This window comes from Neoarthrinium moseri (genome assembly GCF_022829205.1).
Source record: "Neoarthrinium moseri strain CBS 164.80 chromosome Unknown scaffold49_Wmoseri_CBS_16480, whole genome shotgun sequence".
Taxonomy (NCBI): Eukaryota; Fungi; Ascomycota; class Sordariomycetes; order Amphisphaeriales; family Apiosporaceae; genus Neoarthrinium; species Neoarthrinium moseri.
In genome coordinates this window covers 230,304-249,467 of record NW_026055163.1, presented here as the reverse complement: position 1 = coordinate 249,467, position 19,164 = coordinate 230,304, and the positions used below count along the sequence as shown (strand labels likewise).

General features: G+C 53.7%; 5 protein-coding genes across 5 annotated transcripts; 4 read left to right on the top strand and 1 right to left on the bottom strand.

Moving 5' to 3' along the window:
• Positions 1-330: 330 nt before the first annotated feature.
• Positions 331-1,471, top strand: JN550_010083 (uncharacterized protein; the record flags this gene model as incomplete). The annotated part of the gene is made up of 2 exons (XM_049308298.1): positions 331-505; positions 576-1,471. The coding sequence occupies 2 exons, from the start codon at positions 331-333 to the stop codon at positions 1,469-1,471; spliced, it is 1,071 nt and encodes a 356-aa protein (XP_049168011.1).
• Positions 1,472-6,009: 4,538 nt separating this feature from the next.
• On the top strand, positions 6,010-6,709 carry JN550_010082 (uncharacterized protein; the record flags this gene model as incomplete). Its single annotated transcript, XM_049308297.1, has 3 exons — positions 6,010-6,107; positions 6,164-6,311; positions 6,368-6,709. 3 exons carry the CDS (start codon positions 6,010-6,012, stop codon positions 6,707-6,709), a joined length of 588 nt encoding a protein of 195 aa, XP_049168010.1.
• A 46-nt stretch (positions 6,710-6,755) lies between these two features.
• On the top strand, positions 6,756-7,529 carry JN550_010081 (uncharacterized protein; the record flags this gene model as incomplete). The annotated part of the gene is made up of 1 exon (XM_049308296.1): positions 6,756-7,529. One exon carries the CDS (start codon positions 6,756-6,758, stop codon positions 7,527-7,529), a length of 774 nt encoding a protein of 257 aa, XP_049168009.1.
• Positions 7,530-11,713: 4,184 nt separating this feature from the next.
• JN550_010080 (uncharacterized protein) lies at positions 11,714-13,156 on the top strand (the record flags this gene model as incomplete). The annotated part of the gene is made up of 2 exons (XM_049308295.1): positions 11,714-11,764; positions 11,819-13,156. The coding sequence occupies 2 exons, from the start codon at positions 11,714-11,716 to the stop codon at positions 13,154-13,156; spliced, it is 1,389 nt and encodes a 462-aa protein (XP_049168008.1).
• Positions 13,157-16,916: 3,760 nt separating this feature from the next.
• JN550_010079 (uncharacterized protein) lies at positions 16,917-17,705 on the bottom strand (the record flags this gene model as incomplete). The annotated part of the gene is made up of 1 exon (XM_049308294.1): positions 16,917-17,705. One exon carries the CDS (start codon positions 17,703-17,705, stop codon positions 16,917-16,919), a length of 789 nt encoding a protein of 262 aa, XP_049168007.1.
• Positions 17,706-19,164: the final 1,459 nt, after the last annotated feature.

Genomic DNA, 19,164 nt, shown 5'->3' with positions numbered 1-19,164 from the left:
GGTACTACGGATGTGGACATTTCGTCTCTCGCTCAACCACTCCAATTCCATCCTTCCGGGCGGATTGCCAAAAATCGCTTCATGAAAGCGCCCAGGGCCTAGCAAGCTGGAGCCCCACGGACGCCCAACAAAGAGGTGTTCCCACAGATGAACTGGTAGAGCTTTATAAGCGGTCAGTCTATTGTCTTTCAGCCTTGCGCCTGGCGCCTATTATGCGGAACTACATGCTTATCAGGGGGTGATAGCTGGGGTGAAGGACAGAACAGCTGGGGTTTGATAGTGACCGGGAACGTGGAAACTGACTTCCGATCCATCGCTGCTGCCGGTGACATGATCGTAACACCCGAGTGCGAACCGACAGGTGAGCGTTTTGAGATGTTCAAGAAGATCGCCGCAGCGGGGAAGGCGGACGGGAGTCTCATGATTGCCCAGATCACACATCCGGGCCGCCAGCTCCAATACCGCTACAATCCCGTCGCCGTGTCAGCGTCTGACGTACAACTAGGTGAGTCTATTCGATCTGGTAGTGTCAAAAACCAGACGATACTTGACAGAAAACTAATGATGAACGCCAGACAAAGGAAATGGTATGGAATACGCCACACCGCACCCCGCGACGGAGGAGGAGATCGCGAGACTCATAGCGGGATTCGCGCACGCGGCGGCGTACCTCGAGAAGGCCGGCTTCGACGGCGTCGAGCTGCACGCGGCGCACGGGTACCTGCTGTCGCAGTTCCTGTCGCGGCTGACCAACAAGCGCACCGACGCGTACGGGCCGCAGACGATGGAGTCGCGGCTGCGCTTCGTGTCCGAGGTGGCGCGGGCCATCAAAGCGCGCGTCCGCCCGGGTTTCGTCGTCGCGGCCAAGCTCAACAGCGTCGAGTTCCAGGACGGCGGCGTCACGCCCCGCGAGGCGCGCGAGCTGTGCCAGGCCCTCGAGGCCCTCGGCTTCGACTTCGTCGAGCTGAGCGGCGGCATGGCTGGCCAGTCCGGCATGCACTGGGAGAAGGAGTCGACGCGCCGCCGCGAGGCCTTCTTCCTCGAGTGGGCTGAGACTATCACCAAGGCCCTGGGTCCGGATACGAAGTTGAGGGTTTACCTGAGCGGTGGCTTCCGGTCCGCCGAGGCAATGGTCCGGAGCCTTGATACCGTGGATGGGGTTGGCATCGGCCGACCAGCCACTGCTGAACCAGAACTCTGCAGAGATATTCTCGATGGCCGAGTCATGGGAGCCAGAAAACCCATGAGGCCGCTGGAGAATGATTTGTCGCTGGGATTGGCCGTTTCGCAGGCGCAGTTAGCGCAAATTGGCAGTGGCAAGGAGCCATTCGATGCAGGTGACGAGGCGGCGATGGAGATCTTCCAAGCGGACATGACAATATGGCAGCAGAGAGTTGTTGAAGATGGCGATAAACTAGAGTTCGTATTACCGCCAAGATATTCTGGACCACATAGACACTATAGACGTTAGATTGCGGCCAAAGATGTCCCGCTTTGCGAATACAACCTATATACCACGTCTACACTATATTACCTGTTTTTTTTGTGATACCTCATATGTATCTTGTTCACAGTCACGAGTTCTACTATAGCATAGAAGATCAATAGTTACTTCATCTTGTTCAATAATGAGGTTCATCAATTAGTCAAAGCGCTGCCAACGAAAGTCTATGGGTTCCGTCCGCTGCAGATACTGCCAAGTATCCCCTTAGCTTTGCCACCCGCCTTGTCTTGGTGCTACTGCTTTCTGTTCGACAATGATGACACCAACCTTATCTAGTCCGAATGATATAGCCCTAGCGACTGGCCTGCCATCTCGGTTACTCTGACATAGGATGATATACAGGGTAATCAATGAAGCATCCTGATTTGTCAGGGAGGGTCCGTTGGATCAGCAAGGGTTGACTCCCCAGTCTAAGGAATGGGACTAAGCGAATGCCACCACTATATGTCAGCTTGTAACGGGTTTACTAGTTCATTCCGGGTTTGTCATCCAGCCCCCATCCTTCAGCTGCGGGAGTTAAGCTTCTTCCACAATGGGACGGGTGGTACCTGACAGTCAGGCTCCACAGACTGCACTGCCGTGGCGGAGCGAATGCGATGTCACTCTTACGTCGTTGTTCTTCATCCCACGTGGCGGAGAGGATTCCGGCCCCAGGCTTGGGATACGGTCCCTTACCGTAGGCTTACTATGGCATTGAATAGGATTACGACTATGGCGGCGCCTCTTTGCGAGGATTTCAAATTACATCTGCACTTACTTCATGATGGCTGCGATGGTGGGAATGTTGTGAAGGCACTGCCCTGAGATCTGCCCTCTAAGGGAACGACGGCAGGAATCAGATTCCTAAGAGGCATCGTTCACCAAGGACTGGTTGGCTAATGGTTGCATCGGTAAGCGGTTATGATGTAGTGACAGCTTGAGCGAAAAATCCCAATGAAGTAAAATGCGTCGCCTTGGTTCCTGATATGCGTTCCTGACATGTGCGCAGGGTTCCTGGTAGCTATGACCGCATCAAGGCTTGTTCGACCTCAACCTCGGAAACGGGTCTTCGGCACGCTAGGAGTGTGCGACTCAAAGAGCCGGCCGTTCTGAGGAGAGAAACGCCGCCAACTCTATGCAGGATATGTGTCATTAAGCCTTAGCCAGAGCGAAGAAAATAAGTTTCCGCCGGTCGGTTGGCCTGGGACGGAGGTAGGATAGGAAAAGCCCCGTTCCCCCGTGTCCTGGCATGGACGGCGCCAGGGCGCGCTTCCTCGGTGTTTGGATAAAAGCCGACCAGCAGCACCAACGCTTCCCCCACACCCGTCTATGCGGACGGGAGCCGCGGAGCAATGATCTGCCTGCGGACAGCCCAAAACGAGTTAACAGGATGGAAGCCTTGGGAGCCTTGGGAATCCCTGGCGTAGATCTGATTGATTCCTCATGACCTCCCTTTGGTTCCGTTCGGCGCCTTAGGTCTCCGTTCGGGAGCCAACGGTTGCGTCTAATGTTTACTTCCAAGAATATGAACCGGAAGCGAGTCGGGTAAACAACAGCGCTGTCTGCCTGGTGATCGTCCACGCAAGCAGTATGCGTGGTTTTTGGGCTGATGGCCTTGTCAATGATTTGAACAGGGTGTTCTACGGACAAGTCGGAAGGACTCGTGGAAGAGACACCGGGCCTGGGTCATGAGGGTATTTGGACTCGCATTCGGGTGGTCACGCTTGCACTCCGGAAGGCCAGGAGACTAAACTAGCAAAACCGGCCTGGGGTACCACGCTGTTACCCATCTAGTACTGCGTTACGGAGTCACACATGGGCCTGAGAGCCTGGAAGCTAAACTCCAGCGGCTAACTCCGAGACTCCACCTCGCTGTTAGACTTGATCCGCCCGGGTCTTTTACCATAGTACGGCCGAATCTTCTTTGCCAATGGAACTGGCTAACAAAGAAAAAAAAATTTGAACGATGGTTGTGCAGACACTAAGATATCAGACGCTTGCAGTGGCCTTCAAGTTGCTACGGTTGTATGCGCGGCCGAGGCGGTATGCTTGGTTACCTTCACTGGGCTCCGATATTGATGGCTGGCTGAGTGGCTGAACCTCTGTAACCATGGGCTTACTTCTGCAGGTATGCACTGCCTGCATCATGGAGAAGGCTTCTCGAAGGGTACCACGATGCATGGAAAAGGAACGCTCCTGGAAATTCCGGCCTGCTGCTTCGACGCATGTCAGATCGAACTCTGATTACGGCTGCCCGCCTGTAGGCTATTGTTTGTTACCCGGATGCAATGCCGACTGTTGCGCGACGGAAATCCGACGATGTGCCAGAAGAAAAGGGTTCCCTGGCAAAACGGGAATGAGCGCTTACATGATGCGAAACCCGTTCAAATCCAGGGTCTTCTTTTCGTGACGGTAACAAGCCTCATTGAATATAATTGTGCAAATTGAAAAACATTGACCACTGGCTCCACCCCGTCTGAAGTTGTGTACGTGCATCGTACGGCGGCGTACCATACTACGCGGCAGGAGCCTCGGAAAATTGGAGCTACTGTGTACAACAACTACGTGGACCTGTTTCGTCCTCAGCTCAACATGGGGGAGGCTTGTCGCGATGTCAGTTGTCAATAATTCTGCTGCCTGACTGGTCTGAGATCTCTCTCCCGCCTAGTCCTGAGATCATTTTACAGGGGGAAGTCGGCCGTGCAATTTCCTCCCAATCAAGCGACTCACCTCAGCAGTCTTGATACACAGCCAACTGTCGCTTGGCAAAATGCCAACAAATTCAATTGCAGTCTGCAGCTTCAGTTGCGAGACCGTCGTAGCATGGCGTCTTTCGCTGGCCTGAGGGCCGCCAAGGCCCTGATCTGCTACGTTACGGCGCAAACGCCGGTCCCTCAAGGAGATGACCGAGCATCGTGGCTGAGTAATATGGGCAGATTATCTAACAAATCTACCCGGCTATCTCAGCCCTACATTTACGCTCTCCACACTGATCTGAGGGCTTGCATCTCACCAAGCACCACCAATGGATTCCCAGCACAGTAGGGAACATACGAGAATCGGCCGTGGGGAATCCAAGCCCAAAGAGCACAGATGCATGCTGTTCCTGAGAAGCGGAGCCCACAAGGGTGCTGTGGAAGTTGGGGTTTTCAGACAAATTGATTTCGTGACACCGCCGGGGATCGTTTAGGCATGTCCGCTGCCAAAAAGGCGGGCAGCCCTTTCTCCACGGGCTGTACTATGTAAATGCAGTGCTGCTGTGTTGTTATGCGTAAGCGCAGATCGTGAGGTGTCAATTAAAGACAGCCTTGGCTTGTCTGAAGCGACGTGGACGTCGCTTCTGGCCCCCTGGCTCGTCACTCTCTGATCGCTCAATGTGCACAAAGAGTTATGCAGACTCCAAAAAATCCTGCGCCCTGCCAACAATGGCTCGGATATCATGATGACGCATCATTTTGAGTTGGCACGGAGACTAAAGCTGCGCCAGTGATCTTGGAAAAACGACTGCCTGATGAATGATGAATCAGAGCGGGATCCGGCATTGGGGACGGACCCGAGCCCAAGCGAGTCCGAATCTCCAGCCAGCCGTGGGAGATTGGCAGTGGGCGCTACGAGCTAGTCACAAAGGCTGTTACCGCCGTCACAAACCGGGGGGAACCCAGGGAGATGGGGCTCATCTAATCTGATGCATCGCGAGTCTTGACATCAGACGACAGCATGTCCTGCGACGTGTGGAGGAAATTTGGCAGACTCGAATTAAGTACAAGGCTAGTAGCCTTCTGCCGCGACGGAGAAATTGGCCAGTCTCAGGGCCATGGGACAGTCAAACACGCAGAGCCCGTTGTATGCCAAAGTTGATTGAATTGTCATATACTCGATGCTCTGTAAGCCGCGTGCGACAAAGCGTCTTGCACTTGTCATGGACGGATAAAATGTGGTCGATCATTGACCTCATGCACGGCTAGGGTTGCGAGATTGCTGCGAAACCATTCGAAGCCGGTAGTCCACGAATCTAATGAAAGGTTGACTCAATCGGTGCCGTGCGGGAGCCGGGAATTATTAATCGGCGAAGGGTTTTGCGGGCACCACGATGCTGAACAATCAGCATTTTTGCTGTGCAGGGCTAGGGGTGTGCAGGGGTATGGTGGTGGAAAACGGCCGCCGATTCCTCAGCATGCGAAAACGAGTCACAACCAGCGAGAAGGGCGCGCGTTTCCCAGCGGTGTGTGGGCTGGAGTGCGAGGGCGCAAAAGGGCGCAGGTCCCGTTGAGGTCACTGTTGGCTGGCGACTGGGCGTCCCGGTACGAGCGAAACACTGTCGCATCCGGATTCGACTGATGTGCTTAGCCTCGCTCGTAGTTTAACGCAGGTAACCTTTGTGACCGCCCCGCGGGCCCGGCATTAGCAGGACAGCCATAAGACCGCGGGTTTGAGTGGTATACCTACCTCCAGGGGACTAGACTCTGCATACTAAGCAAGTAATACGCTAGGCCGCAGGTAACAACGGCCGGGGAGTCAGAGTCATCATGGCTGCAGGGACCAAGCCACCGGCGCTCTTCAAACTCCGACGAGTCCACCTGGGCAATGGTTGGGCGGGAGCACGAATTATGCGAGAAGTCTCCGCGTAAGCCATGCACCCTGTCGACTCACCGCTCGTAACCCGTACTTACACAAGCAAAGGCCGATGCGATTCCTCCGTGCCCTCCTGACCCCGTTTAAGGCCGAGCCAGCACAACACGCTCGCTCAGCAGATCCGGTCATCGTCCATTTACATAAGGATAGCCCATCCTCCCGCTTCTCCGGGACCAGCTCTAGACTCAGCATTCCAGTACTATTCTCTTACTGCCCAAAGCAACAAACAAGCATCGCACTGATCAAAGAGAGATACCTGAGCTCGAGCCCAGCAAGAGCCCTATTCCCAATACACACAACACAGACGAGAGACCAGGTGCCCAGCCCAATAGCCCCAGGACGGAAACGGCACTCGCTCTCAGCTCGCTTGCTGCGCTCCACGACGGCAGCCTCGACTTTTTCCACAAGCGTGACCCAAGTACCCAGGTACCCCCTCGTACCGGAAGGGGACCCCCGCCCCAGGGCGCAAGCCAAACCGCCAGACCGAGTCTAATCCCTGCGCACGTCAATTACTTATACAAGTACGGACGCCTTGCCGACCTTCGGGGCCTGACTCACCAGAGCAGAGAATTACTGCTACCTATTGCACCATAACATACACAGACCGCTTGGACGTATATTACTACCACTACAATACACGATGGTCTCAACAACTGCCTTCTCCTCCCCCTTCCACCATCCACACTCACCACCACCAACGCCCAAGAAGATGTCCATCACCCAGACATACTACCTGGCCCACAAGGCCCGGGCAAAGCTCTCGCGAGAGGCTGCCCAGCCTGACCACAACCTCAGACTCTTGGTTGGCCACGCCAACCTGCTCGACTCCCTCATGCTCGACCTTGCCGATGCCGAGCGGGAACAGGAGAGCTGGTTCAACCAATCCGTCCGCGGAGCATCACCAAAGACCGAGGACAGACACGTACAATGGGCCGACTCCACCCCAGAGCAGGCCGAGGATGACTGGGACTCCTCGGACTCGGACAGCGACATTTCGGACGACGACGACATCGAGATGGCCGACGTCGTTCCACTGAGAAGAGTGCCCTCCAACACCGTCGTGCCGCCCTCGCCACAGCTGCAAGCCATGGACGAGGACGACTTCGAGGAGGAGGACGAGGAGGAGGACTTCGCAGCTCTGACGCTCACCCGATCACCATCACACTCGGCATCACCACCTGAGCTTGACGACGACTTCGACTCTTCAGAAGACGAGTCAATGCCACCTTCGCCGCCCTTCGCAGTTCTACCCACATTCTCCGACAAGCGAAGAGAAACTACAGTCACAACTTCAGAATACTACGACGACTCAAGACAAGAGGCCGAGGATCACAAGGCCGACTTCTACGACCAAGGGTTCTACCTCCCACCGAGGAATCCAGCACGACTGGTCTCGGCCATATCGGTCTACTAGGAGCCTTCCTCCGCCTCTTGTCACTACTATGGGTCTGGGTAATTCAAAAAAGTTGTTTCTGATTCTCTTTGCATATGGGCGGCGTTTCACAATACCACTTAGCGGCACTGCATTTCATCCTCGTCATCATCATGACTGAGCGCAAGCGATTTTTATTGGTTTTATTTTTTATTTTTATTTTCATCTTGACATCATTGGGATTCGGGCACAGTGGTTGGCAGGAATCAAGGGATTCCTCCCCTGGCCGCATGCGATCCTAAAGGGGTCTGCATAGACAGGCCACACTGTTTCGGAGACGGAACTACACCACTCAAAGAGATTATGGGGGGGAAACTTGGCGAGGATTACCGCATCAGGAAGTCATGGCAAAGCCAGGACACAGAGGGGCAATGGCGGGGCGGTGTTTCGCTCCCATGGCTTTTCATTGTAAAAGTCGGATGGTTGAGTGGAGGAACGCCTTGCACCCAGATTACCAATCATGGCAGCAGTATCTCCCATAATGGAAGAAACAGAATTGAAAACAAATTCACTACATCATTGACCGATTGCATCATTGTGAATGTTTGCTTAGTATTGCATCTTGTCAATCACGCCTTAGACATGCGCTTATGCGCTCGTCCCGTCACTTGATTACATGATACAGAGCTATGGAACTCTATCGAGCCATGTGCCGCGAAACGTGCAACTGATCGTTAATCCATGCGACATCGGCCACATTTCTCCAACTCTTAGGGTGTGACACGCGCGCGCGGGCACAAAGTCCGCCCAGCAAAGTAAAAGTTGCCGAAAGCCTCAAACTTTTCTCGGCCAACCTCGCGCTCGGCCGTTACGCCGAAGCTAAGGGAATGGTTAGGAACAAATCCGCTCCCAAACCTGTCACGAGCACGACGAAAAACACCGAACACTGCGGAGCGGACTTTCTGGACCACGGACTAATTAACCCAACCCTGCCAAGCGAAACCGTGAACCTCTTCCGGAATGCCTCCAGCTCCAGACCTCGGATTGTGGGACAAAGGGCCCGCGGTTCTGGGCCGAGCAACCTCATTGCTTTCCCGCTTGGCGGCTTGGGGTGCGTTGGTGAACGACGCCGGAATAGGACATGTTAGACGGCTTGGCTGACCGAGGCCGAGCGCCGAGGTCCTTGATTTGAGAAGCGACACGCAGGTGCGCGCGTTGCTGGTGATGCGTCTATCATTGCGACGCTTTTGCACGTCCAAGCCTCAACCCGTCTACGCAATCGCGCACACCCACGCCATCTGTCGCCATGTACTTGGCCGTACCACGGCATGTAGAAGAAAACAGGGAATGAAACTATACGGCACTTTGGCCAGGGCCCGTTGGCAGATCTACAGCATGTTGCCTGCTCATTCATTCCATTTGTCCCGGCGAGATTGGGTATCACAAGGGGGAGGGAGGGGTCCGGCCCCCAAAGTCCCATGCGTTTGCGCGCTTCGTCTGTCGCCGTGGCCTCGTCGTCGCAGAGTTGCACGCAACGCAAACCCGTCAGGCCCCCAAAAGTCCCCTGCCGCTGCGTGGGCCTTTCTGCGCCCCCCTGTCGCGCGACCCTCGCAAGCCGTGACCCAGGCATCTGGGTCCCCGCGGAAAGACACCCCAAACCCCTACCACCCGTCCGTTTTCGAGCCAATCAGCGCCGGCGCGGGGGACCGAGAGAGTCGCGACCCAGCTGGTTCAGTGAGAATTCCCCGTTCTATTGTCTCGGCCGGCATTGGATAGACCATGGATTCCTAACATTTGAGCATCAGCTCAGCTCAGCTCAGCAAGGTGCAATCTCCTCGCATGCAAGCAAGTCGCGGTTCATACGGCCTGGCCCGGTCTCGTCCGTAACAATTGGGAATTGCACAGGTCACGGCCAGCCAGATAGGTAACACCCGCTCGTGGTTGGCGTCAGCTTGAGGCATGCGAGTAGTAATCATTCGCATCGTCCCTGCGACAAGCCCGCGGGGTGCGGAACTGCGCGGCGGTCAGGGCCCGCACGACAATTATCATGTTTCTTCCCCGTATCTGGCACTTGGGCGGATGTAACAATGCTTTCAACTTACAGATACGGCAGAGGCGGTGCTGCAGCCACTCTATGGTCAAGTCTACCTAGTACCATGCAGGCCGCAGGCAGCCCTATATCGTATCCCGGTACCTGTCTGTGCCGGACAAGGACTTGGCCTCAGCTTACTCAATTTCGGTCCCGCAGGCCTCATTTCCTCCCCATTTGCAATAATGGACGGCTGACGTTTCAATCACAGGACGGAATGGGGAGAGCGACAGAGAAGGGCCCTGCAATGATCCCAAAGCAGTGGTCGACGTGAGGGTACCCCAGGCCCGATCAGCGCATGGCCGACAGGGTTCTTTTCGCTGCTACGACGCGCGCAGCCGCTCAGTGGTTACGACGCTGACAAGTCTCTGGCCGAATCGCAGAAAGGCACCTTGCCTGCCACGTTGTTTCGGGGCCTGGAGGCCTGGGAGATGGTGGTCAGATTCCAAAATGATTTGTCACTGCGCCGCACTGCTGGCTGAATAATAGCAGTAATACTTCCTGCGCTCTGGTGGTTTGCTATTGCTTCCCTCACGAGTGAAGGGCCCTGGCGGCGCCTGGTAATTTGATAAAACATGCAATGCAGTTTCGAAATGCTGACTGGGAGGGTTGCATGGCCTGTTCACGGCAAGTGTACGATTTCTAGATAATGTTCCTCCAATGGTTTGTGTTACCTGCTTGCTGGTCGGGGCCGAGGGGCTGGGACCGGATCCTTCCCCCCTGCGCAAGTATTACATATCATGGCGACACACAGGACTTTGGGGGACTGGCCTATACGAGTGGGTGTGGAACGGCATTTGATAGACTGGCAGAAAGGCTGTTTATCGCATCCCGTCTGAATCCCGTCTTGACTCAATGCTATGCATCGCGAGAGGTCATTGGGCTCAGCAAGTGACCAGCAACAGCGACTCATTCCCACATGCTTCAAACGTTGGGAGATGCAACCCCCTCAGACCTGATGCCCGTCTACTCACCGTCATGTGTATGATATTAGATACTATGCTGCCTTATGACTCCACTCCCGTGATCAACCCCTCCTATAACTGGGCAACCAAAAGTTCCCCACAACCCTCTATGGTGATCCCACTCCCCCTAATGTAACTATATGCTTTCATAGGGTGTGGGCAACTGACCGGCCGCTTCCGCCGCAGGATAGAGCTCGCAGCGACTTGGGTTGAGAGGGTGTCAGCGTGTGTCACGGCCTTGCAGCACAAACACACAGCACCCCCACACCTGACTGACACCGCTCAAAGGGGGCGCGTGCAGTGCCGTGATTGGCTGCTGGCACGAAACTTGCGGTGAAAACACAGAGTGCGGTGCGTTTATGTGTGTGCCTGGCCGCTACTGGCGGGGGCTTGGTCGCCTGTGAATCATACGGGAAGCAGCAGTAGCGTGCCGCGATTGGGCCAGGAGGTGGAACTTCTCCCTGGCTTTGTTGGCCGTTGAGATTGAGATGTGGGACTTTTTCCTCGTTGGGCTGGCTATGCTATCAAAACTATGGCTCTGGCTGACCGATTGATGCCTTGCGTTGAGGGCACGGTGAGGACCGCGGGGCCATAACATGCATTGGGCTTTATGCAACTCAACTATACTGACGATGCCAGAAATGCGCGGGGTAGTAAGTGTTACGGGGCGCTCCAGTCACACGCCAAGCTATCGACTTGTGACCGGCCCCGTCCAGCACACTATTCTCGCATGCCACACTGTCGTTGTCCCCACGAGATAAGACTTCCATCATCTGACTACTCTTCACACAATATATGTATTGAGGGGATCTCCCCCCAAAGCCCATGCCGCACCAGCCGACGAGCCCTCGAGGTCTTATCGAATGCTCCCCTCATGTGACCAACTTGAAGTGCTGATGGCAGCGACTCGAGTCAAGCCGCTACAGCTGCACACCACCTTTGGGGCCAGAAAGACACATGATTGACCGAGATCCGATGGCCGGCGGCAAGTGGCAGGTCTGGAGGCAGCAGTGATCGGCGCCGTCTCGACTCGAGGGTGGTTCCGAGAAGACATCGCCGGGGTACTGTCACGTACCCAGCTTAAGCCCGCCGCCAAAGTCCGGGGTAACGGCGGGATTTGGCCCCACTTAGCCCCGTAACAGCCGGATTTCCGTTGGTTTTCTGGTTACATCATGGGCCAAAAATTTTGTGGCGCCAACCCGACGTCGCGAGCTCGGAGCTTGGTAAGCTGCCATTAGCCTCGATCGACGACTGGGCTCGGGCACAAGCTCAATCAGAGCCGCGAGTCGCAGCAGCTGGTGCATCGAATTTCACGTACTGCTATCTCGGTATCGGCCTTCACAATCAAGGCCATGAAGTCCTTGCTACCTGCGCGCGTCTTTGTGCGGACGCCGGCTGTCCCAAGCTCCAGAACCCCCTTCATCTGCAGCTCCTGTCGCCTCTCCGGCCGACGATTCGCAGCGACGCAGGCTGGCCCTTCTCCGCCAAAGCTGCCTGCCGCCGGATATTCGCCTCTCTCCTCCCGACGCCTGATCTCGATCGCCGGCGTCGATGCGCCCAAGTTCCTGCAGGGCCTGATTACCGCCTCAGTATACAGCAAGGGCACAGAGCTCCGCGAAAGAGGCTTCTACACTGGCTTGCTCACGGCCCAGGGCCGCGTGCTGCATGACCTCTGGATATACCCCAACCCGAATCACTATGGGCTCGCCGACGCGCACAAATCGGGCCTGCTTCCTGGCCAGGCTTTCCTGATTGAGGTGGCAGATAGCCAGGTCGACACGTTGATGAAGCTCATCAGGCGATACAAGCTGCGAAGCGCGGTCACACACCGCAAACTGGAGCTGGACGAATGCTCAGTGTGGACGTACTGGGACGAGAGCTATCATGGGACTGAGTACCCTGACAAGCTTCCGCGTCACGGCAGCGAAGCATACGTGACGGCGGATAGTAGGGCTCCGGACTTGGGCTACCGGGTCATCACGCCCGCTTCCAATTCCCTGACTGTTGATGCGGAAAGACTTCCGGAAGACGTATATCAAGTACGCAGGTACCTCAGGGGTGTAGCAGAGGGTCCCGACGAGATCACGCCGGACAAGACGCTTCCGCTGGACGCGAACATGGATCTGATGGGCGGCATTGACTTCAGGAAGGGATGCTATGTTGGCCAGGAGCTCACGATCCGGACCAAGCACCGAGGCGTCGTGCGGAAACGCATCCTGCCCTGCATGGTCTACGGAGAAGACGAGCCGGCCCCGCAGGACCTGGAATACAGGCCCGCACCGGGGGCTGCTTCTGGGGCATTGGACGTGCCGGGCGGGACGGAGATCATCCGCGCCGGGCCGCAGCGGTCGCGGCGTACGGGCAATTGGATTCACGGTGTAGGCAACATCGGGCTGGCCATGTGCCGGCTTCAGAGCATGACGGACGTCGAACTACCGGGCGAGAACACCGAGACTCCGTTTGACCCAAGCCAGGAGTTTGTGTTCAAGTCGAGCCCAAGCGAAGAAGGAGCCGAGGGTGCCAAGAAGCTCAAGGTCAAGGCTTTTGTGCCGCAGTGGATGAAGACACGGTTGGCCCAGAGCAATACCTCTCATTCGAGGCAAACGGACGAATGATGATGAGCTTCTGTAGGATTAGTGTGTGGGGAGTGTAGAATAGTCTTAAGAGAAACTGTATCGTTTGTTCCTTGTGGGAGCCTCTATGAATGTAAGATGTGGGAGCATAGCCGAAATTAAACATCACCAATCTGTCAGAAGCTCAAAGCTGCGAATGACTTGATTCCCGCGGGGTTTTAGCTGTCTTGCTACCGAGTCATTCCTTATGCTCTCGAATGTGAAAGCTGCTTTGCAGCAAGCATCCGCACTAATGTCTTAACTCCCGAGTTGACATATCCTTTACTACTGCCATGGATTTCGCTGTATGATCAAGGCCCAAGTTGAAGTGAATCTCAATGTAAGCGGAGGATACTATGTTCATCGCTAGTCACGCAGTCATTCGGGAACGTCGTTTGGAACTAGATCAGCACCGCAGGACTACGACTTCAGTCAGCAACACAGCTGGAAAAAGTCTCCAGACAACTGACTGATTATTCCTAAAGCCTTCAAAGTTTTAGGCAAAGTAAGCGAAATGTGAGAAATTGCACTACTATGAAGGTCTCACCTGCCCGAGAAGGGTGACAGATCAGCTGGAGCATCTGAATCGTTCGACGGAAAGAAGCCAGCAATGAAGATGTTGTCCATGGCGACAGGATTTTGATGGCTGACGGCAGGAATTGGGAGGTCATGAAGGAATGTGAGCACGTCGTCAATAGTTGCACCGTGAATCACATCTGCTCAACTGAGGATGGCAAGTAAAGGAGTACTAACGAAATATTGGCATTCTTGTAAAAATCATGAAAAAGGAGGTACCGCGTTATTGCTCTCTACGCTGTATGTACTTGTTTCCTGCATGCTCTCGACTTAGCCGTTGACTTGAATGCTTGTTTAAATAGAAGTGTCATATTTTTGATGCCTTCTAAGACTTTCAACTAAGTATCAGCTGGATAGCAACTAGTTCCCTCCATCTCCTAATGCGCCACATGGCAGTATCAAATACATACAGTGCGTTTGCATGCTTGGTAAGGGCAGAGAAAGCTAGCTCTGAAGAAAGGAATTTTACAGTATGTCTGGTTCCAAAGCTTAGTTGGGCTGGGTCCTCTACGTAGAACACAAAACCATGCTACAGACGTCCCTAGATGAGACGGTTGATGTGTCATACGGTGGAATAACTCACATTGGTTGCGCACCATCTAGGTCAGCATTTACCTAAGACGGTACGGGTTGGCGAAGCTGGGTAAGATCGACTATCTTTGAAGACGAATTGCACCATTCAATTTGCATAACTTGACCCCGCGACTCACTACAGCCAGCTTATAGTCACCAGACAAGCTAACTTGGTTAGGTTTGACTGGGGATCCTGAATTATGCAGTTCCACCCTTCATAACACCGGGTCCTACGGTCACCCGCTTTATTGTGCACACCCACCTAATGGTGGTTCTAGCTGTTCATCTGGTGGTTCACCAGATGTTGCTCGCTGCATTCGATTGGTGATTGCTGTCGCCTATCGCGTTGTCTTAATCCAAAAATGTAGCTGGCATTGGTAGTACGGTTCCAAAGGAACTTCGGGGGGTAAGCAAACAAGCGGATGCGGTACCCTGCCAAATTGGAGTCTACTGGTGTTTCTGATGATGATGGGAAACTATGATACAGTGTTCGTAGTTCGCCGGGTAGCGGGTACCGAGTGCATGTGGCTTTTGGCGCTGGAGAACGGCTCCACTACGCCGGAAATTGATTCGAGGATTAAACCTCTACATCGACCTCCACGGCCTAACTATGCTATGCATTACGCATGTCTTACCTGAATGGTAAATAGACGGGGATAATGAACAATTGTCAGACATGCTTCACACGCCAATGGGATGAGGAGTCAAATGGCCAAGATCATGATTACAATTGCTGGGCATTTATGGGACAGTAAAACTGTACCCGTGACATATTTTCGGCACTTTCCAGTTCTTATGGACTGTCAATTCTATGAATAATAAACCCAAAAGCATAGGTTTTCTTTAAATTATATGCTCAACACATACATAGGCTCGCGTAAGCTATGAAAGAGCCAGTCAGCTCACCTCAGATGAAGGCACGCCACGTATCGTTTGAGGTGTTATGAATCGATTGCATTTCGTAATTCATATCTTGGCAGGGAGTTGGTAGGACTATTCGGGTAATCATCGACAATAAGCGCCTGGGTTAGCACAGGGATTAAACCGCAGATTGGTTAAGTCTCAGCCTCAAAGGATCCAACGTTCGGACACGAGGTCACGGCCCAGCTTCCGGCGCTACAATAATTTCGTACGCCAAGGGGAATTGACTCAATCAAGTCTGTTGGGTCTCACTGTCGCATCTTATATTGATAAATATAAAAGGGTCAAGGCCATCACAATAATTTCGCAAATGGTGCAATATATTCAAGAAGAAATTAAACTCTCTCCCTCCAGTCATACTTAGTATCATATCAAAATGCAATTTACCGCAACCCTCTTTCTCGCCTTTGCGGCATGTTCGTACGCTCTTAGTACCCCTATAAGCTCTCGCCAGGAGGATGCTACTCAGATATACCAGCGCTGCGGTGGCTTTGTTGTCAACCCGAAGAAATGCCCCAGCGGTTATCAGTGCATCCAACCCGACCCCCGCAGGCCTGATGTAACTGATTTGCCGGGTATCTGCCTACCAGATAAGCCAATTACTTGTGGCGGTATCACTGGGGGGGAGTGCTTCTCTACCAATTTTACCGCACAGTGCTACGATTGGCCTAACGATGGCTGCGATCCCAAGAACGGAGGCGCTGACTGTATCGGGCTCTGCTTGGAGCCCCTCCCTGCCTGAATGTGACAGAAGGGCTTTGCCAGTCTCTATTCAATAATCAGTGCAATTATCATTGAACATGCGACAATCAGTTCTTACAGGGAATGGACAATTTTTCGGGAGTTGGGTTTTGATGAAGGACACTTCCTGTATTTAAAAGAAAGAAATAACCACTGGTATTGAAAGTTGGAAACAATTTTATCAGCCTCAATTATATGATTCGAAGTTTCCTCCTTGAAAAACATGATAATGCACTGAATTAAGACGTCAAGTGAGCAAGCTATCATACATGATGATGGCCAAGTCATATGCTCCACCAACTCCGAAGCCGAGCACCTCTAGCCGTGCAGCTAGTCCTGATTTCAGGGTTTTGTCGTTTTGGGGTTTCGGTATCAATCCGGTAAGATTGTTCATCATATGTATGTAGTACACTTTCTCGCTGTTCATCCTAGGCAATTTTGTCACCGAACTGGCATGATCTACTGGTATCAAAACCCACCCGCTTGCAGATGGCACCGTCAGTCATGAGGAAAAGTCTCGTTGTCATTATCTAGAGAATGGAAGGATGCAGCACTCGGACATGTTGGGACATCTTTGCTAATATTGACCATGGAATGAACAGAACAGTGGAACTAGGAGACCTTGTAGCAAAGATGCTCTGCTACGACGCTATGGAGGAGCTGGCCTTAATGCGGGTTCATATCATTTGCAAGCCAAACAGTCCGCAGTGAAGTTGTACGGAACCACCTATAGCATTTTGCGGAAGCTCTACAGTACCTTTTCGTATATCGCTGATACAATGGCTTCGTCAATACCGAGGATGTAACAACACAACCAGTGCAGCATGTATACTGGTCATAAGGGCTCATACCGCAGTGACAGACTTCGACGCTCCAGGAATCGGATGTCTTGCAAAAACCACCGAGTCAAAAGTCCAGCAAAAATCCTGCGGAGTCGTATGTCATTCTTGACTCAATGGTAATGATGCTCGGCTGCGCTAGCGGCGGGGCCGAGATCGTCGGTGTGTCCAGCGGCGAGGCGGGCCCACTGGGGAGTCGGCCGGCCGATGATGCCCGACCGGACTGTCGAAGTCTCGCCCTCTTCGGTTCGGAATTGGTCACTGTCACCACGGAACCGTTTCGGCCAGCCGTCGGGCGAGTCCTCCCAGGGCTCCTGGCGGCCAAAAACGGTCATGTCAAGCATGCCGTAGCTGCCGCTCATGGGCTCGCAGCCACGGCCAGTAGTCCAATAAGTCTCAAAGACGCGGCCACCGTCCCGGAGGTAGCAGGCCTTCATGCCGAAGTTATGGGGACTCTTGATGGCGAGGCGGCCGTACGAGCGCTCGGGGATAGAGTACCATGGCATGTCCCAGCCCATGAACTTGCGGTATCGGTTACTCTCGTCGTAGGGACCCTGGCAGAAGACGGCGAATGTCACATCGCGCGAGTGGAGGTACGACAGCTCCAGCGCCTGGCCGGTGTTAAAGGTGCAGCCCTCACACTGGTCAGCGGCAGAGAGGCCCGCGTGCCACATGTGATACGAGGCGAACAGCTGGGTGCGGCCCTCGAAGGCGTCAATGAGCGTAGTTTCGCCCGTAGCCCCGACCAGCGGCGTAGCGGGGTCCACTTCTACCATCGGGAGCCGTCGGCGGGCAGCAGCGATAGCATCGCCCTCGCGGGTGTGCGCTTTCTCGCGGACCCGGAGCTGGTTGATGTGTTTTTGATATGTGTCGCGGTCGACAGCTTGAGGGATCGCAGCCATAATGTCCTTCCGAGCCCACTAGAATACGTGTATAGCGCGCTGCGTGAAGCTGATAGGGACGTAAAGGAACTTCGTGCAGTGTATTTGGCCCGGAAGCTGGCAAGCTTACATGCGTTTGATATGGTAGGCAGCATCACCAAAATAGCATAGTGCGACATCTTAGCGTAGGCAGCACTACGCTTGTACTATGTATACAATGCGCATTATAAAGGCACACGTGCATAGAGCAGCTCCTCTGTTCACGTATTACTAACCGGGTCATTACTGATGTCGCTTGGCGATGTTCTGCTTCTACGTGACTCATCCTGGAGGTGTGCTCTCCGGGACTTATTCTTCGATCGGGGAGAAGGTAGTATCCTGCAAGTTCTTGAAGCCTGCGATGACTTCACCCTGCTGTGACTTCACTATTGCTTCCACAGGGATAAGCGAGGCACCAATAGTTACCTTGTCGCAGAACTCGGAGACGCTGCCGGATAGTTATAGACCAGTTGTCGCGTTCATAGATGCGGAGCAGCGGCTGCCAGCTGCCAGGGTTGCAGGGCTGCTCGATTCACATGTTGGCCTCAATCCGCGACACCAAAAACCCCCTTTTCTTAAGGGGCTCCACGGTCGCAATCTGATTTCCTCCTATGACCTTGCGGGGATTGGGGATCTTAGCTTTGCTCTCTGTTTCATCCATTTGAGCTACCTAAAGCGGAAGTCGTGTCGATGGAACCATGGTGCATGCATTTGTACCTGCCAGGAACATCACAGGCTGTGCGACATGATCATTATGAACTCCACCCCCTCGCCTTGCACTCAAATTAATTTGAGTTGATTACAAGCTTTTGCCAAGACGGCTTGCCCCGGCAACAATGCCCTTGAAAGCTTGCAGAGTCGTATCCTGGGGTTACATAGTCTCACTAGCCAGATTCGATGACCAAGGATGAGTTCTTATCTCGAATAAGGTAGCATTTGCATATTAGCTCCGCGATCAGGTGAGAACTATGGCCTATCGATGATGATGTGAAACGGGAATATTGAAGAAAGCTGAGCCAGTATGCATTGCATACTAGCCAGCATTTGGTACAATCCTGGTACTCCACCTTGCATATATTTGCCTTCAACCAATCCTTCACGTAGAAATTGCTCGCCTACCATATAGAAACCAGGCATCTATTTATGAGCTAGAACTATCGCAAGATGTTGGATAGTTCTCTCCGTTCATGTGACTGCTCCCGTCGATCATTGTAGATTGTCCTGTCTCCGTAAAACAGCCGAATGCCCCAGATCACCTGCTCAGGCCTAATGCAACGCACAGGGGCATCCGGTGCTAGAAAGGTCGAATCATCCAATGACAACGGCGCTGTGGTGGCTCCTACAAAGACCTATAAATACGGGTGGTGTTCATCGCCAAGCCTAATATTCACATTAGTATATTCACAGCCTGCCACCAAACAGCTCACACACCACAATGAAG